This window comes from Microchirus variegatus, assembly GCF_963457635.1.
Source record: "Microchirus variegatus genome assembly, chromosome: 12".
NCBI classification, from domain to species: Eukaryota; Metazoa; Chordata; class Actinopteri; order Pleuronectiformes; family Soleidae; genus Microchirus; species Microchirus variegatus.
The window spans coordinates 10,097,565-10,116,483 of record NC_139813.1 but is presented as its reverse complement, the minus strand read 5'-3'; the positions used below and the strand labels follow the sequence as shown (position 1 = coordinate 10,116,483).

Sequence of the window (18,919 nt, the reverse complement as noted above, 5' to 3'; positions counted from 1 at the left end):
GCTCCTTTCATCTCACTTCCTGGGTTTCAACTTGTAAACCAGAAGACTGTGGCCCTTGATGAAGAAGCAGTAACTTTAAGAGGTGTTTTTTTTTTTTAGTTTCTGATAAATGACTTCACTAAACTAAAACAGTTTTCAAAAATAAAACAAAACTCCTCTGCTAAGTCAAGGCTCTGTCCATGGTGCTGAAACGGCCTTGCCCGCGTCACCACTTTTTGTTGAACCTCCTCAACTTTACAAAAATAGATTTTTTTGTTGTCCCTCTAATCCTGAATAATTTATTTCGAAACGTGGCTCCGCGGATGACATTTGCTCACTACGTCCCCGGGCATAAGCGTAGGCCGGAGCATGAATCCCTCATCAGAGCACGGAAAGGTCAAGTGATATTGATCTCACAACGCAAACTCCAGCTGTATTGTCAGAATCAAACCTTCCCGAAGCGCGTGGAGGAACCAGGTCGAACATCGTCGGGTCAGTCTTGCGCTTATGTGACGCCTTTCACAAGCTTAAATCGATTAACGGAGTGTAATTAGTTGATTTGATTACATAGACTTCACATACGGTGACTGTTGGTGCTGAGACTGTAAATTCACACACATGATTGTAGACAATCCGCTGCGCGTAAAACCTCGCGCTCCGGGGTGGAGACTTCTTTGGAGAGGCAGGCTCACAGAGCGCAACAGCACGACTGCCTGCATCCACAGGTTGCTGCGCGCATCCCTCCTCTCCGAGCGTCTTGGCAACACAGAACTGAGAGTACTGACACTCGCTGGAGAGGAATAGAGAAGTCCTTTAACGGCGCGTTTGGCTGAACGCTTTGGATTGTACAGATGCGTATTTGCAGAAATGACAAATCCACAGTAAACGCCTCGACTCTTCAGCACCTGGACACTTGTAATTGTGTTGCGCTGAACTTTTCTGATGTAATAAACATATTTCTTGTTCAGGTGCCTGCGTAGGATTGCGTTTTCTCTGGGAGCACCATGCCACAGGTCCCTCACTGCAACTGCACCGCGGCGACAACGGCAACATAATGGCATGTAGGAGCGGCTGCTGCTGCGGCTCGAGTCCAATCAACGAGGATAACGCGAGGTTCCTGCTGCTGGCGCTGTTCATCGTCATCTATCTCTTCTGTGGGGCCGCGGTTTTCTCCGCGCTGGAGCAGCCGAAGGAGCGAGAGGCGAAGGAGCGCTGGGCGCAGAGGTTCGAGCAGTTCAGCCTCAAGTACAACCTGAGTAAGGAGGACCTGAAGAAGTTCCTGAGGAACTACGAGGAGGCGAACGTGGCCGGGATCCGCGTGGACACGATCAGACCTCGATGGGACTTCACGGGCGCTTTTTACTTCGTGGGAACTGTGGTGTCAACCATCGGTGAGATGAATGACACGAGCATTTTCAAATTCACGTTAAAACATATTTAAAACTACATTTAACCTATATTAACTTTATTTTTTAAAGAAAATGGAATAGAATAGAAGAGATTAGGTCTCTATTACAATAACAAAAAAACAGTTGGGCAACTCTATGACAGCAGCATCCATGATGAAAACAAGCATAAAGACATGAAAAGAACGTTTTGTCTACATCAAAGCCATTTTTTACGTATAACAACAACAAAGTCCTTGATGATGACTGACAGTGTTCTATGACATGCATGGTAACCATGGTGACAGAACACTGTCAAGCCTATAACTGACCTAATTGTATTGTTTTGTTTACACTTTCAATTCAATTTTAATTCATTAGACAGCTCTCTGTAAGTGTGATCAGGTGATTCCCAAAAGCTCTATTTATTTAGCACCATCCTTCAGTCTTCAAACAGACAATACCACAATGACCCAGCTCGTCCCTCCACAATCGCCGACTGTACTATCACAACTTGCAGCCGATCTTGTGCAGAACGAAGAAGAGGCCACTGACTTTTAAAGCAAAATGCGTCATATCTTTGATCTCGCAGACGACAGCTGCATTCATCATAGCGCCGTTTGATGAAGTCACCACAGTCTGCTCCTGCAGATACTGTACACGCTTTACATCCTTGCTTGTTACTTTTTAAACCCAGCGCTCTGAAGAGAAACAGAGCCTCTTTAAATCAATCATTCACTGCCTACAGTCTAAAGAAGTCCTTATCCTATTCATCTTCTTTTGTATCAGGCGCTTACATCTCTCTGTTTCCGGACTATATAACTTATAGAGAATGCACATCACAAACATCATCCTGCAGCCTCTTTGTGAGGACTGGATGAGTACATTGAGTTCCAGACTTGGAGTCATGAGGTCACAACTTAATTATTTGAGACAATAAACAAAAACACTGGCCATTGAGGCCCCCTGAAAATACATATTCCAGGGTATATTTTTTAAGGCAAGTGGCAGTATATGATGCACGGTATTTTTAATATTTTGTACTAAATGTTCTGCTTTAACTCACAACCTTATGTGAGATGTCACAGGCACGCTGACAAAAAAATACTGTGAACAAACTAAAACACTTAACATGCTTTCCTTTGCTATTTAAAAAGCACAGCTGAGCAAATATGAAAAATGACAATCCGAAACCTCTCTGGAGGTTTTTGCACAGTGAGTATGGAAGCACACTGGCTGTGGAGAGCAGATAGGAGCTGTTAAGCACTACACCAAATACTAGTTAAGAGCTAGTCCCACAACCCACTCACCATTTGAGAAACACAGCTCCAGCGAATACCAAAATAACAGCTTCAGTGTAAGATTGAAAATATCCTCGTTACAATACATATTTTACTGCGAAGGTTAATGAGAAGATTGGGAAACACCACACTTAGGTGTGTTGTGTTAATTATTCACAGTCAGAGCACTTCTGCTGCTTGGATGAGTATGACACTGCCTGCCCAGATGAATCATCAGACAAAGGGATGACACACGTTCAATAATACACTGAAGGTACAAGCTTTTGCTTTTGAAAACCCTAACCCAAACACAGAATCTTAAAATTCTTCTCTTTTTTTACATGTGATACTGTGTTTTTTGGAAGCTTAAGATGAATAACTGGGGAGGGAAATATGCACCTATGAGTGAATATCTGAGGCCGCTGAATGAATCAATAATGTAATTTTCCACTTCTGCTGTAGGTTCTGTTAATCCATGTTTTCGTGGATTGAATTAAGATTAAATTCAGTCTCTTTTATTCCCCCGGCTGATAGGAGTATATCAAGTGTGGTACTTGAAGAAACTTGGTCAGCTTTGCAACCATGGTTACCCTCTTTGTTGACAAACTTAAAGGCAAAGCGTTGTTGCCATTGAAAGTCACTGAACTGCAAATTACTTCTTCTTGAAAACAGAAGTGGCCATGTCTCATTTGTGTTGCAGTATTTATGCAAGTGGGCCATCATGCCAAGCTGATGGAAAACACTTCAACAACTTCCCTGTTTTCCATATTATATTGTGATTTGAGCTAAGCTCACTGGCTGATGCAACTAACCATAACCATTTGTATTCCCTTGATTTTTGAGTCATCTAAATATCATAAAACAAATGGCAAATGGAAATGGCATGGACAAAAATGACAGTTTCTTTAATAATTTATTGCATAACCCCCCAGCAATCACTGCCACCCATAAGACTTTTGCTTCTGCCAACAGTTTGGCCCACTTTGGGGCAGACTGCTCAAGCTGTCTCAGGTATTTTCAGATCTCCCCATAGATTTTCAATAGGATTAAGATCAGGACTCATAGTGGAAACATTCAGAATATTTCAGTTTGATCTGAGACTAAGACTGATCTTTTCAACAATGGGGAGGATTTTTTGCACCCGTATATAGTGTTAAGATTTCCTTGTGCATTGTACAGATTCAAGGCCCTCTCTACATGATCAAGCCCCTTCCCTGTTTCAGTATGTATAGTGTTATTTTCTTTAGTAGCTTAATTTAAAGGTGCATTATGTAATAAATCTAAAGCAACGGTCCATAAAATCCTCCTAATGTGTCACAGAGACTCAGGAATAATGTTCATATAACAAACTGAACTCACCAACAACAACAGTACAGACAAAATATTTGCATTAAAAAAAATATTTTGCAGACTGCAAATCATGTTTATGTTTTGAAATCATGTTTTGGCATGTGGCGCCACCTACTGCCGTCTACCAATCATTGCAGTCAGTAGAGTCTCAGCTGCCGAGCAACCACGGGTTGCCAGTTACATCAAAAAACGAAACCTAAAAGACTTTGATTTTGAATTTGAATGTATTAACCGTTTTTGGCCACATTCTTACATATGGCATCTTTAATAGCTTAATTTTTCGGTCCACGAACAACAAGTAATGTGACAACAAAGTGTTGCCACATCAGTCCAATGAATATTCTCCTATAAGTTTTGCAGCTTGTCAACATGCATTTTTAAGCTAAATGAATGTAAGTCTGACTTTTCATTGAGTACACATTTATTTTTCTTCTAATCTGGACTATTCAATCTTTTATTAAAAAATGGCTAATTTAATAGGTGTGTTGGATTGAAAATGTGAATTTGACACGGACAGTGTCTTAAAACTTCTCTGACTCAATCCATCTTTTTTTTCCCCAGAATAAAAGGCACTTAATTCTGCATGAATGTTGTTTTTTTTGTGATGACTAGTGCAGTGCCCCTAGGAAGTATGTATTCCTATAGTGGGAGCTGAAGAAGATTTTTCGGTTATGGTAATGACTGAAAAAAGTGCAGCAGGAGCGCACAAAGAACACAGATTCACGAGCACAATGGATACAATTGACAACGTGATGATGAAAAACAACAATCTCTAAAAATATCACAAAGACATAAAGTTAACCTATCAGTCCAGTAGAAACAGGGCCACCATGCCATCACTTTGCAGCCAATTTCTGGGCTTTCAGTTGTCGCTACCGTTCAAATGCAGCACCGATGTTCACTCTGGTCTCAGATCGCTTTCCTAAAAAGAGTCTTTCGTTTGTGACTAACACCTGTTGTTGGCACCTTTTCTGTCATAATGTTGCTGCAACTGTTTCGTTTGATTTAGCAAGCTAGCATAAGCTCTGGCGTTGTCTTCTGAGCATGTGGATTAGTGGACAATACCTTCATGGCTGAAGGGGGGGGGCAGATGGCAGTTTGATTGAAGCATCGAGATCCAATTAATTTAAAATAAATATAATAATATTGAATGGTTGGATGGTGTTTTTCACAGCTGACTGAATTGGTTACAATCAGGTGTGAAGAGGATTTTAAATAATACAGTAAAAAATGCTCCAGAAAATTATCTCCCAGTCCACCTTTAATCTACTGTCTGGGCCAGTTTTAGCCCACAAGGCGCCAGTTGCTGACCACTGATGTCGTAACTTTTCATAGAGAATGACACATTGCGTCTGCTTGCTGCACAGGTACCAACAGATTTGTCCACATCCGCAGCTCACACGGACTCAAAAGTGACATCAGCGTTCTTACATAACTGCTCAGTGGATATTGAATAAGCCTTCTCGAAAAATAAATGCTCAGTTCATTGATTTACCTGATTCAAGTCAGGACTGTGTTGCACAACTTGGTGCCTTTGTTCCACTCGCACAGACACAGACGTCGCACTGACACACACACTCACACACTCCTTTCTCTCATGAGCTGTGTGTTTTATGCCTTAATGACACAGCATCACATTTGTGCAGGGCTTATGAAACAAGAGGGGGGGTGGGGGGGTGGGGGGGGAGAGGAAATACACATCTGTGATGTCCTGCTCATTTAGTTTTATCGCCGTGTTTGAAGGGAAATCTCCAGCTCAATAAGCACCTGGAGAATCAATTTCAATGCCGAGGTAATCAAAGCCGCCACAAGAAGCCGAAATGCCTGTGGTGGAGTGGCAATTAGAAATGATGCGGAGTACGCTCTTCATGACGCGAGACTCTGCAACATTTGTCTCTATTCTGCAGAAGGAAAATAGTTCTCTTAGGTTGTAAGAATTTACAGCCGCTGGGCCTGTTAACAATCAGATATGTAATTGTGGTTGCCATGAGAACGCTAATGTTGAAGCTTTCAACCAGGTTATGAATGTAATAAACTTTGAAAAAAAAAAAAAAAAAGGGAAAGCAGACAGGCGACAGACATTGCTTCATTGAGCTTTTAGTGTTAAATGGGGGGTGAAAAGTACAAAAAGATGTCTCTCTCGCTGACTGCCATTTTGTTCCCCTGCATGTCCTCAGGAGACAAAGGTGCCTCACACTCACACACTCACCGTGTCAGTTATTCTCAATGTATAATCGGTTGAATTAGTTTTAACCTTTGGAAAATACAAGAAAAAGACCTCAGTAAGATCTGCCAGAGCTCCACTGGGTCTGTCGGGGGCCAAATACCAGGAGGGAATGAAATGACAAACAAGCACACGCACACACACACACACACTCACTCACACCGACAAACACACACTCTCACAAACATTGCCACTGATTGCAGCTCGATGTGCTCGGACTGAAAACACCCCAGCTCTTTAAGTGTAAGTGCATCACCAAAGGCAACTCCTGTGGATTGTGTCACGCTGCACTTTTCAACTTCAAGAAGAAAAGATGAGTCATATGTGTTTGTTTTAAAAGGTGAGCTAAAGTAGCTCGAGGGAAATAATCATCCTTTACAAATAATCCATTAATTTAACTGGTATACTAAAAGGCCCGGACCAAGATAAAAGCATTGCCCTCATTAGAGAAAGGCTTAAGTTAAAAAAAAGTAAAAAAGAAAACACATTCTCTCTTGGTTCAAATCTAATTGCACGAAGGGAGGACGAGAGAAACCGGGGAGCACATCAATGACGGAATAGTTCATATCGTATGTCTTAAACATAGAGGCTCTCTTTCATGGTTGACAGTGGGGGAAAAAAGTAATTTAGCCACTTCTTGAAAAGATCTCTCTAAAAATCAATGTCTGCTTATGTCTGTGATATTTCAAGAAAACAGTATATTGGACACGTAAAATGTCTGGGTCACTTTATAAACGGTTTATGCTCTGTGCCAAAGTCCATAGACAAAATCTGCAGTTTTACCTTATGGTACACAGGAGTTGTTAATCCACAGTTGGCTCCATCACTAATTTCAAATGTGTATTTGTGATTGTAAATCTTTTGTTTGGATTTACATCAATGGCAGCAGTAGACCAGCAGATTCTGTGTCCCCATCAACTAAAAGTCCTTATTTTTGTTCCAAACTTTGGTGCAGGAGAGTGAGCAATTGATGGAAAAGGTTGTCTATCAGCGAGATGTGCCATGCTTTCAGTAACAGTGAGCCACAATGTCTCTGGCTGGTTCCTGGTGCAGGCAGTGTGGTGTACATGAAAGAGTCAACACTAAATATCCATCCATACATACATACATACACTATCTACCGCTTTATCCTCCACCGGAGGGTGCTGTGCCTATCTCACAGAGCTACATATAGAGACAAACAACCATTCGCCATAACCATTACATTCTAACACCTACGGTCAATTAAGAGTGACCAATTCACCTAATCCCCAAATCTTCATGTTTTTGGACTGTGGGAGGAAGCCGGAGAACCCGGGGAAAACCCACGCACACACGAGGAGAACATGCAAACTCCATGCAGAAAGGCCCTTGTTCCAACCGGGGCTCGAACCCAGGTCTTCTTGCTGCAAAGGCAAGAGCGCTAACCACTACGCCTCAACACTAAACATGTAACCCCAAAAAGCCTGAACTATCACTTTTCCGCTTTGCTAATTATTCTCTTAATTGTGTACTTATTTGTGCATTTGTAGGGTTTGGGATGACCACTCCTGCCACGGTTGGAGGTAAAGTCTTCCTGATGTTCTACGGTCTGCTTGGCTGCGCAGCCACTATCCTTTTCTTCAACCTCTTCCTGGAACGTGTCATTACTGTCATCGCCGTTGTGCTCAAGTCCTGTCATGAACGACGCCATAACAAAGCCGTGCTCCCTCAGAACGGCAGGCAACTCTCTGAGGAGAGCAGAGCTGTAGGAGGAGGGAGAGGGGGGAAAGGTGGGGACCTGGCTGGGTGGAAGCCTTCAGTCTACTGCGTCATGCTCATCCTAGGAGTGGCAGCCATCTTGGTGTCGTGCTGCGCTTCGCTTATGTTCTCTGCGGCCGAGGACTGGAGCTACTTGGACTCGCTCTACTACTGTTTCGTGGCTTTTAGCACCATCGGTTTCGGTGATATGGTGAGCAGCCAGCGGGTCGCCTATGAGGGCCATGCAACTGTGGCATACAGGCTGGGCAACTTCTTCTTCATCCTGACCGGCGTCTGCTGCATCTACTCCCTCTTCAACGTTATCTCCATCGTCATAAAACAAGTCCTTAACTGGCTGCTCAGGAGGCTGGAAGCCCCCTGCCGCTGCTGTTACCCCAAGAGGGGTCACCACCCGCACAGACACCCTCGACGGAACGTGGTGGCCCCGGGTCACATCCGAACCCGCAGGGATCCCTCGATCGAGACAGACGCCATGAATGAGAGCGAGACTGACACTGGGCGCAGGATGTCCGGGGAGATGATCTCCATGAAGGACTTCTTAGCAGCCAATAAGGTGAGAGGGCTGCAAGGCTAGAGCCGGTTGTGGTTGAACATTTGACATGTGTTATTGCTCACAGGGTATTCAGTTAATTCCAAAAATTATTTAATTCGTACTGATTACATAAGCAGTAGACAGAACATCATAACCTTGTTTCCGTGTAGTCATATTCAGTGCTCCCTCAACCCACACTCATCCATTATTGACCTCCGCCAAGGAGGTATATGTTTTCGCCAGAGTTTGTCTGTCTTTCTGTCTGTCTGTCTGTTAGCAACATAACTCGCATAAGTCACAGGCGGATTTGGATGAATTTTTCACGAAATGTCCATAATGGGACCAGGAACAAGTGATCCAAATTATGGGCGTGATCCGTAGACACTATGACTAATTTTATCGGTATTTTTTTTGGTACTGTGCTGCCTTGGCGGAGGTCTGTGCTCTCCGAGTGCGTTTCTAGTTATAAGCTTTAATATTCTTGTGCATGCTTAAAATTGTAACTCATTAAAAATCCTTGTAGTAATTCTAAATATTATGTGTAAAAATTCCTCTGAATACAAATGACCTCAATCCATTGCTATCACACCTTCAACAGCCCTTACAGATGCTTAGAGCTGTCAATTGTCCGCACATTTCCATAACTGCTGCCCTACTGATGCTGAGATGAGGGAATGAGTGGTGTGTGCTGCTGAATGTCAAATCCACACCCGCACTGGAAACTCTGGAAAAAAGCTGATGAGAGAGTCTGAGGTTTTTGACTGATGAATATTTAATGGCGTGTGTCTCTCAAAAAGATGTGATTAAGCTGACGTCAAAGCCTTGTTACAGAAACACTGATACTCTCACTTCATGTTGAACAGTATTTGACCAAGTGATATTATTAAAAGCCGGGGGAACTTTCACTATCGCTTTTTACGTCACCAAATGCACTGATGCCTCATTGATTAAGTCTTTACAACTGCAAACAGTGTTTCAATTAAATACCGTGAGATAAAACCAAGGTAGCACAGGAAAGGAGTGACTGACACACTGATCTGATACTTAGTGTGGGAATTGGCCCAATATGGATCAAAATCACTGGATCGGATATTGGATGAAGAAAATTAAATCACTTCAGGTCGGTTTGTTATTCATATTAATAGCAGATGCTCACATGCTCCCGTTACAGCTTATAATACGATCATCTGATCGAACACAAGTTGTGCGTAACATTTGCATTTTAAAACAACAAATGCTGAGCTAGGTTAACTCAGCTGTAGCCACATAACATTCTGAAACCCACAGTGGACAGTGTCTAGCATGAAAAAACATTTCTAATCCCTGTATGTGACTTCGAATGAACACTACCGACGTTAATGAAAACTCACCCCATAAGAAGGTTAAGAAGAGGTTCGGGGTGCTGGCGTCATGTCATCATCTCAGAAGTAACTACTATGTCTGTTCCAGTTATTCTCATGTCCTGCTCTCTTTCGGTCGCTAAATAATACATCTCTTTGTTGTACATAAGTTCTGGAGAAAGTTTGCAACGATGAAGTCCGCTAACTTATGTTAACGTGTTAGCATAAAGTCCGCTAGCTTAAATGCTAACGTTAACACGTCCGCTCGCATAGCAGAAGTGAGATCTGCGTCTGCATGACCAGAAGGCTGTGTCTTCGTTAAAAAGCACAGATTTAGTTCTTCTGCATTTTTCTTTGTCCATCTTCATTCAATGGTGAACACACACAGCAGCGATCAAACAACCCTAATTCAAAAGTTCATGGGTTTAAGACCCACAGTACTGTGATTTGAAGCATGTAGTGTCTTCTTCGAAAACTTACATTATTTTGAAAATATATTGTTTTTATTGTTTACTTGTTTTGTGCTGGGCCGACTTGTTGCTACTTTTGCCGTGGCGGGTCACATATTTTATGCTCTATCAGCTCCAAGAATGCAATATTTTAAGGTTCATGTATACTGGGAAGACTCCTAATTGTTATTAACCTGCTAACTGGCCGCCAGCAAAACCGACAATCACCTGATACTAACAAGCTAAAAAGGGGCAGAGCACCACCTAGTGTAGCAGAGGTGGACACACAACTGATTCCTCACTAGTGCTTGCATAATTATGTGCAAACATACTCGAGTGAGGGCTGTGCATCAGCAAAGTAGTGACACAGTGTAGTAGTTTTGTTTAAAAGATTGATTTTGGGAGTAAAGTTTGTGAAATCAGTGTGTGTGTGTCAGTCATACAAAAATATTATATGTATTGAGACACCCCTGTTTGGTAACCTGATGAAAATGGTGTTAACCTGTTTCAACACAGTTTTGAGGACCTCTTTCTGCAAAAAGGAAAAATTCACATGGGGGGAGGGCTTTGCTGAAAAAGATTAGGTAACTGTGGAGATAAACTACCAACATGTTATGATTTAACACTGTTAACACTGACGTTGTGTTAAAATCACTCAACCTCACAGGACATAAATTCAAATATGTCCAACTTTTATGTTTGATCACAAAAACTCAGGGCTGTTTCAGCCTTAGAAGTGAGTAGAAACATCTCAGCCTTAGGCTTTGTGTATCTGTGACACCATGACAGCACATTTGCTGTAGTGCTGTCCCATCTGCCTGTAGAGGTATGTAATTCCAGACTTCTGACTGGGCCAGTAATGTAGGTGAACACAGGAGACATCTGAATTCACCCCAAAGGGAACATGATGTTGAATTGTGGCTTTTGCTGAACCCAAAATAAGGACAAACCAGGTGAAGCAATAAAAAATCATTATCTTATAAAGGCAATCTCTGTGCGGAGGTGGGCATGGTAGAGAAAATAGATATAAATATGCAAAACAGAGATAGAGAATTTAATAAACCAAAAGGGGACATCGGAGAACAGAGCAGAAGCCTAACAAACTCACAATGAAGATAAAGGAACTAAATATAGAAGAGAGGCTAGAAAGTCAGGTACACCTCGAAAGTTTCATGGTTGTGGCTTCACCCCTAGGAATCTGACTTTTGAGACCTCCAGAATCATGATTTGTTAACATTTGTTAAAATGTTAACATTTTGTAACCGGCAGTCTATGGCACTCGATCACACTGGTGTTATCACAAATAAATAATCAAGGACAAATTATTTCTGAGGCCTGAAAAACACAGCGGCCCGACAACAAAGAATGTCTTTAAAATACCTCAAGCAAGTCCAGTTGAAGATGAAGACGACCACAACGCTGCCTTAGCTGACATGTCAGGGGAAAAGCTACAGTCGATGAGACGCCAGCATGCACAACAACACATCTACTTAATGTCCATATGAAGGACATATAAGTCTGAGGGACGAGGCACTGGGTCATTTCAAGGTAAAACAGGAAATAATGAGTTCAAAGTCCAAAAGATTCAAGAAGAGTTTCACAAAGTCTAAACACATGAAGGCCTGAACAAAAATTGTTGAGATCATCCACTCACAAACAGCAGTGACAACTTATGATGACTAACCCAGATAAAAAAGTAATATCGTCATATCCTATTGGGTCTGTGATCATGTAGGAACGTCAATTAAAAAAGCCAAACAGCAATGGAGATATTTCACTTCTTACTATACATAGAGGAAGTTTTGTTTAAAATCCTCTTTCATCTCATTAGATTTAGCTTTGACTTTGTACACACAGGCTTATAAATGAAAGGGAGAGGTTGGCGTGTTGGAGAGTAACTGTGGCCCCTTTCAGATTTGGTCAACATCCATCCTTTGTGATGTGGATTGTGCTAAATATGAGTGGCATTAAAATGCATCCTGTCCATGTCACGTCAGAGGACAGGGCTCTAATCTGACTTTGCGTAGATGCAGCTCTAGGAAATGCCCACACGCGTCCACAAATGTTTTTTTATCATCAGATATACAGACTGGAAACATTTTTTGACCCGAACCTTGGACGGATGTTCAGAGCTTGTACACACAATAATGACTTTTAGAGATTGAGGAAAAAGTGTTGTATCATATTAGCTGAGGGACCATATGGTTTTGGGAGCCCTAAGGTGAGCTCAGTGGTAGAGCGAGTTGTCTTTCAACTCAAGGATTGTGGGTCCGTAACCCAGCTCCGCTAGTCTACGTGCCAATGTGTCCTTGGGCAAGACACTTAACCCCACGTTGCTCCTGACAGCTGTGCTGGCAGTGTGTGAATGTGTATGAAAGAAGAGTGATAGAAGATGTGCTGTATGAAAGTGTGAGTGAGTGAGTGGGTGTGAATGGGTGTCTTGTAAAGCAGCTTTGAGCGGTCATCAAGACTAGAAAAGTGCTGTATAAATACAGACCATTTACCATAAAACACTTTTCTTGCAAAATGGGTCCAACACACAACTTTGAGAAAACAACAACGTCATAGCCCCACCTTTCTAACCCTTAGCCCCACTAGACGACATTAAACATTAGACACTTTTTGATGTATTTCTGTGGTGGCGTTACAGCAGCACACTACATACTACAGCTTTGGAGTAGTTTTGTGTCTGATTTTGTTATCTTTGTTCTCACAAATCCACTCACCAAAGGAGAGAGAGAAAAAAAAACACACCATCTGCTGCTTTAATATCACACCTGTGAAATCAGATGTGCTGCCCACAAACACTACGTCTCGTACTCTAGTCTTGTTTCACTAAAGGTTCAAAGGTCTGCAGGTACCACTTCCTCGCACACATAGCAAATATTTCATCATCTCCCTCCCACTCTCTCTCTCTCTCTTCTCCGCAGGTGAACCTGGCCATTATGCAGAAACAGCTATCAGAGATGGCCATCGGTCACCCACGCCAGTCCAGCTCCAGTTCACGGCAGAACGGATTCTCGGGAGGAGTGGGTGCCCTTGGCATCATGAACAACAGGCTGGCAGAGACGAGCGTGGACAGATAGGGGGTGAAAAGTGCGGATCTTCTTGTCAGATGATACAAAAGGCTGATGGAATGAGGCCAGTTGAAGTACTGAGGAGAGACGGGGGGGGGAAAAACAAATCGGGTAGCAATTTATGACTACAAAATATATCCTTCACATCGACAAGTAGTCTGTCCTCCAGCAGCTACATCTCAGCCTACTTCCCTGTTACGAACATGACACCATGAATGATGCATGATAGGTTTCCTGGAGTCTTACATCTGGATCAGACTCTGAAGTGCTGGAACGTTCCCCTGTGAGGAATTCAGTTTCCATGGTGATATATTAAAAAAAAAAAAAAAAGGAAAAGAAAAGGCCTGTCAACAGCCCATGTATCCATGCTTTAAAGACCCTGGTTCACACGACGTGTTACTTCACACAACCTAAGCACAACTTTGACTCATCTGCATCACTTCACAACACCATTACTGTGATTCCGCACATGTTCCATATCACGTCTATCTCTGTAAATGACGAAAAAAAAATAGCTTTAATAAAAATGAGTGTTTCTTTGTCCTGTGTCGAGCGTTAGTTTTTGTATTATCATCGTAGCGGAGGAAATAAAGAAGAAGCACACGTGCTCACAGACAATCAATAACACAGTGTTTCACAGCCCTCTCTATAACCTCCCTCATAGGCACCGCTTTCATCTGTTACCATGACATAACCTCCACAAGGGACCTCATTACAAACTAAAGTGACCAATCTAAAGCTGAACGAGCAGTACTCCGCGTCCGAAATGAAACCTATTATAGGAGGCTGCTGTTTACTTAGGGATTTGCTGGACATTATCATCGCCGTCTTGCGGACATAAGGACAATTCTCTGTCAGATTAAGATAGTCTCGTCACTCGGAGAACCATGGTTACACGAGTGTAACCGCCCGTGTAATGAGGCCACCTTGACCCGTACGTGGTCAGTGCTGATAGAAATGCAGTAAAACAAGCAGCTCCCTGTCTCCTCCAGTGTTTTGGATTCCCAGCAAGAAGAGCAAACAAAGGTATTGACTTTTGCAAACGGGTATTGACAAGAACGATCCATGAACATCACAGTATGCTTGATTTTTAAAAAAAAGTGCATCCCCGTTTCCCTTATTGTGAATGCATAAAAAGTGATTTTTAAAGGTTGTGTCTCTCAGATTTGTCGTCGGCTGAGCCTCATGTCTGACTTAAGTGTGGCTGGTTTACAGGGGCGAGGCATGATGTCACATTTAAATCACAGCCTACCAAAAACAGCTAATTTGTCATATGTAGAGCCAATGGAATCGCTTTATAATGTCTCATCAAGGGCTGGAGGGATACTGTATCTGTGACTCATCTGCTGCAAAAAAATCAGCTCAGTTCACAGGATGAAATGAGGAGGTGCAGATCAGCGACAGATGGCACACACCATTAATTAAGCATATGCTGAGTAAAGAACAAAGGTGTGAAAACAAGTCATATTTCATCACCTGTTAAACTCCACCCCCCGCAAAGCAAATGTCCATTCAGGGATTGAGCCACTGTTAACAGGGGAGGCAATAAGCAGAAAATGAATGAATGAATGCTGCATTTTTAAGAGTCAAAATCATAGAAGTGATGGGGTATTAAAAAAAAGTGATTTGCTTTAAAGGTACAATGTGTAAAATTGTATGGTGAAGTTGCATTTTGCAGCTGAAAATCCCTCACCCTTCCCTTTAAAACAGCAATCCTTACAATCAGGTGATTGTACACTGCTTTAAAAAGGTGGGATGTAGTTACTGTATACATATTCTCCCATTGATCAAATATTAATAATAAATATTCTCCTTTTTTTGGGAGTGCAACAATTCTATTCACATTTTAATGATGTGTGTTAAACCATGGTTATTTTTGATCATTAATTCATATTGTGTTCAATATATCTTTATTTTATTGTAATATAACTGCTTCTTTTTTTTTGCAGAATTCTCTGAAGTTTGAAAAGCTTGAGTAGAGACAACTTTAATTTTAGTATCAGTGCAGAAATAAACAGGGAAGCAGTGCAATTATTTTAAAATGGGTGCGGTGAGCACTCTTGGTCCTTAGTCAACTCTCAAGTGGAAAGGTTTTGCAGAAATTGTAGCATGATTTCGTCTAAATGTCGAATCGTCTAATCATCAAAGACTCTGAATAGTGTAAACGAATTTGAGTTTTCAAAGCAACAAAACATTCAGAGCAAAAGGTCTGAGGAAGCGGTCATTTCCAGCTGCTTTAACTGTTCCTTTTTAAAGTATTCCATCGTCAATGCAATTGTTGTTTTTGTTTATAATATGACATTTTATGGATATACATCTATTTATATTCTTCCTCTCATCAATACCAGGGCTGGCTGAGATGCCGCCTACATTATCAGCAAGTCTGCTCATTAACGGGAGAGCAACACAAAGCCTGAAACACTGAAATTCACAGACGCGGATAAATGAAAGAGCCGAAAATACTTTGAATATCACAGCCTCCACTCTTTGCTATGGAGACGATCTCACCCTTAGACAGAGGATCTAAAACACAAAACCAGAGACATGTTGACTTGCCACTTATCCTGCACGTACGCATGGTGCTGGAACACACACACACACACAAAATGGCTTGATAAAGAAGCAGAGAAAATGAAAGAGAGACTCTGCAAACACTGATAATAATGTGTTTGTACAAATGATCTCAGTTTCTTCAGTGTGTTTGTGGTAGAGGTGAGACGTGGTTTGATGCAGATATGCAAGGACGTTTTGACACATATATTCACCATCAGCCAATTGTCTTAATGAATTAATTAGGAAAGCAGGAGTGCATTGTCAGTGTCGTGAGCATAATTGCTGATTTATCACGTGCACATGTGTGTGTGTAACGTGTGTTAAGTTAAATTGTCTGTGTGTAAATCACCACTGTGAGACACAGCCGGCATGTGGTGCTTTAGTCTAAATACACGCATGAGCCAATAATGCATTATGTCACAAACTAAATGAAAGAAAGACACGTTTATGTCCGTCACTGAGGAAGTTGTCCTTGAAGTGACGTTCGTGTTCGTTTAGCTTTTTGTCTCGGAACGACGAACTGCACGATAAAGTCTTGTTTTCTTTGTTGACAATGCGTATCTCAGCATACGGTTGGCCTTTTGTACCATGCTGCCACGAGCCACACAATAATGAACGGCAAAACTTCATGTCACCGTTAGCAACGCCAGACGTGATGCTCATTAAAAAGTGTTCAATAAAGTGATTAACAGTGCAATATACCCTGCTTTCACTGTGTTTTTTGTTGCACAATGCATGGTTTGAATTAGTACAACCCTTTGACTCATTTTAGGACATATAGTGTTTACATTGAACATATCAGACCTGAAACTAACAACTGGTTTTATAATTGATCAATCAATCAATTTGCTCAAATTTTTTTTTTTTTCAAAGTATTTGATTCATAAAATGTCTGATAATGTTGACCAGTGTTTCCCAGACCTGGAAATTATGATGTTCACAAATAAAACCCAAAATGATTTGGTTTTAATCGTTTCTTTGTTATATGGAGAAAACACTAGCAAATATTTACATTTAAGAAGCTGAAAATGGGATGTATTTCTTTAAAACAATTAAGTTAGTTATGGATTAATAATCAATTAATTGAGTATATGGCTTCAGCCATATAAAACATACAGATAGGACTTGAATATATTTATATAATTGTGCAATACGACCTCTATTAAACACAGACATGGATTTTCAAAGCTATTCTTCTCAAGACTCTACATTGATTACCATTCATTTGGACAGACTACACAACCTGTTATCACTAACTTTAACCATAACTAGTAACCTAAACTTAACTAGTTTCTAATTAATGGGGTTCTGCCTCATGAGGACCAGGTTTTGGTCTCCATGAGGAGGAGAAAGGGTCTTATGTGCACTCTATAGAAATCACTGATCAGTTCATTAAAGTATCATTGAAGCGCATTTCTTCAATCTAGCCAATATTGTGTGGATCACTTTTAGTTTATTTTAATCCTAAAATAATGCATTCTCACTACAGTTACTTTTTTTAAATTAGATTTGTTGTTGGCTACCACCTTCACACTAACTTATAAAAGATAAGATATGGTTTTTGCAATCTCATCTGAGACTCTGGTTTTAAATCTCATGTATTAAATTATGGATAAATCAGAAAAAAATCTGGGAGTGAATAAAGAAAAATTTATGTCATCATCAGAGAGCCTATGATTTCCTTTAAGACTATTAAAAGTCTGTTCTTTCATTTCATAGTGAAATTACTTCTACAGAGGTCTAAGAAATATTGATTAAAATAAATCAGTCAGACACTTTATTCAAAAGTTAGATCTTGATGATGAAACTATTCCTGTTGAAAAGTTTTGCTGATGTATAGTACATTGTGTAATTGGCTGAGAATAAAACTGTGATAAAACAATCAATGTCAACATTGTCAGTGGACACTAACCCTTTGAGGAATGGACTGGTAATCGTACTGAAAATCAAAGTGAAAATGTTAACGTGTATTTATATATATTGTGTAATTGATTTATATGTATTATTATCAATCAATTTGATAATTGACCAATTAACCGATTAACCAATGTTGTGCTCCACACAACAAGGCTAAGAAATGTGCTTCAATTAAATTTCATGAACTGATCAGTGATTTCTATTGCACATAAGACCCTTTCTCCTCCTCATGGAGACCAAAACCAGGTTTGACATTATTATTATTTAATTTATATATATATATATATATATATCCACATCTACCTTTCTTCCTGCAATTGTAATGAAATAATACAGTAGTTTAGTGAATATAGAAAATATGATGCTGTTTATGATTCTCACTCCTTCCAAAATCAAAGACACAAAATGATCTCTGTCACGACATATATGTGTCATCAGAGTATTGTAATTCATACACAGAATACAACAATACACAATATAAAATGTATAAACAATGTAAGCTAAGCCACAATTGAACCCAGACAAACTGATTTATCCTGTCTGACAATTCTCTGGAAAAACCAGCCGACACTACATTTGGATTGCCCCCTTATTCTAGCCGTTATGGTAGAAGCACAGCCCAGAGCAGCCAAGCACACATGCAGCGTTAAAGGCGTCCGATTTTCACAATAAAACTTCCATAAAGCTTATACGCAAAGTCGAAATGAGGAAATAAGATGGCATAGCATAAATTCACCAGTACAACACACAATACTATATATATAAAAAAAACAAATATCTCCATAATGTCTGGCAGTGGTGAATATATAATATATAAATTATATATAAATATATTAATAAACAAATTGCTCTATAAATTCTGGCAGCAACTGATATATCTGAGTTCAGCAAAATTGGTCTGTTTTACTGTTTCATTTTAAAGAGTTTAAATCTTAATGAGATGAGTGAAACTCCTCCTTCGTTAGTCAAGTCCCACTTTCACCTGACTGTCAATTTATCAAATGTCCCAAGAGATTCATATGTGGTATCCATGGTATTCTGTTCTTGACTAATATTGACAATTGAACAGACTATTGTGCAAGTGATGACTTAC

General features: G+C 40.7%; 1 protein-coding gene across 1 annotated transcript; it reads left to right on the top strand.

Moving 5' to 3' along the window:
* Positions 1-1,033: 1,033 nt before the first annotated feature.
* On the top strand, positions 1,034-13,365 carry kcnk13b (potassium channel, subfamily K, member 13b; the record flags this gene model as incomplete). The annotated part of the gene is made up of 3 exons (XM_083898412.1): positions 1,034-1,370; positions 7,730-8,511; positions 13,210-13,365. 3 exons carry the CDS (start codon positions 1,034-1,036, stop codon positions 13,363-13,365), a joined length of 1,275 nt encoding a protein of 424 aa, XP_083754538.1.
* Between the last annotated feature and the right edge of the window lie 5,554 nt (positions 13,366-18,919).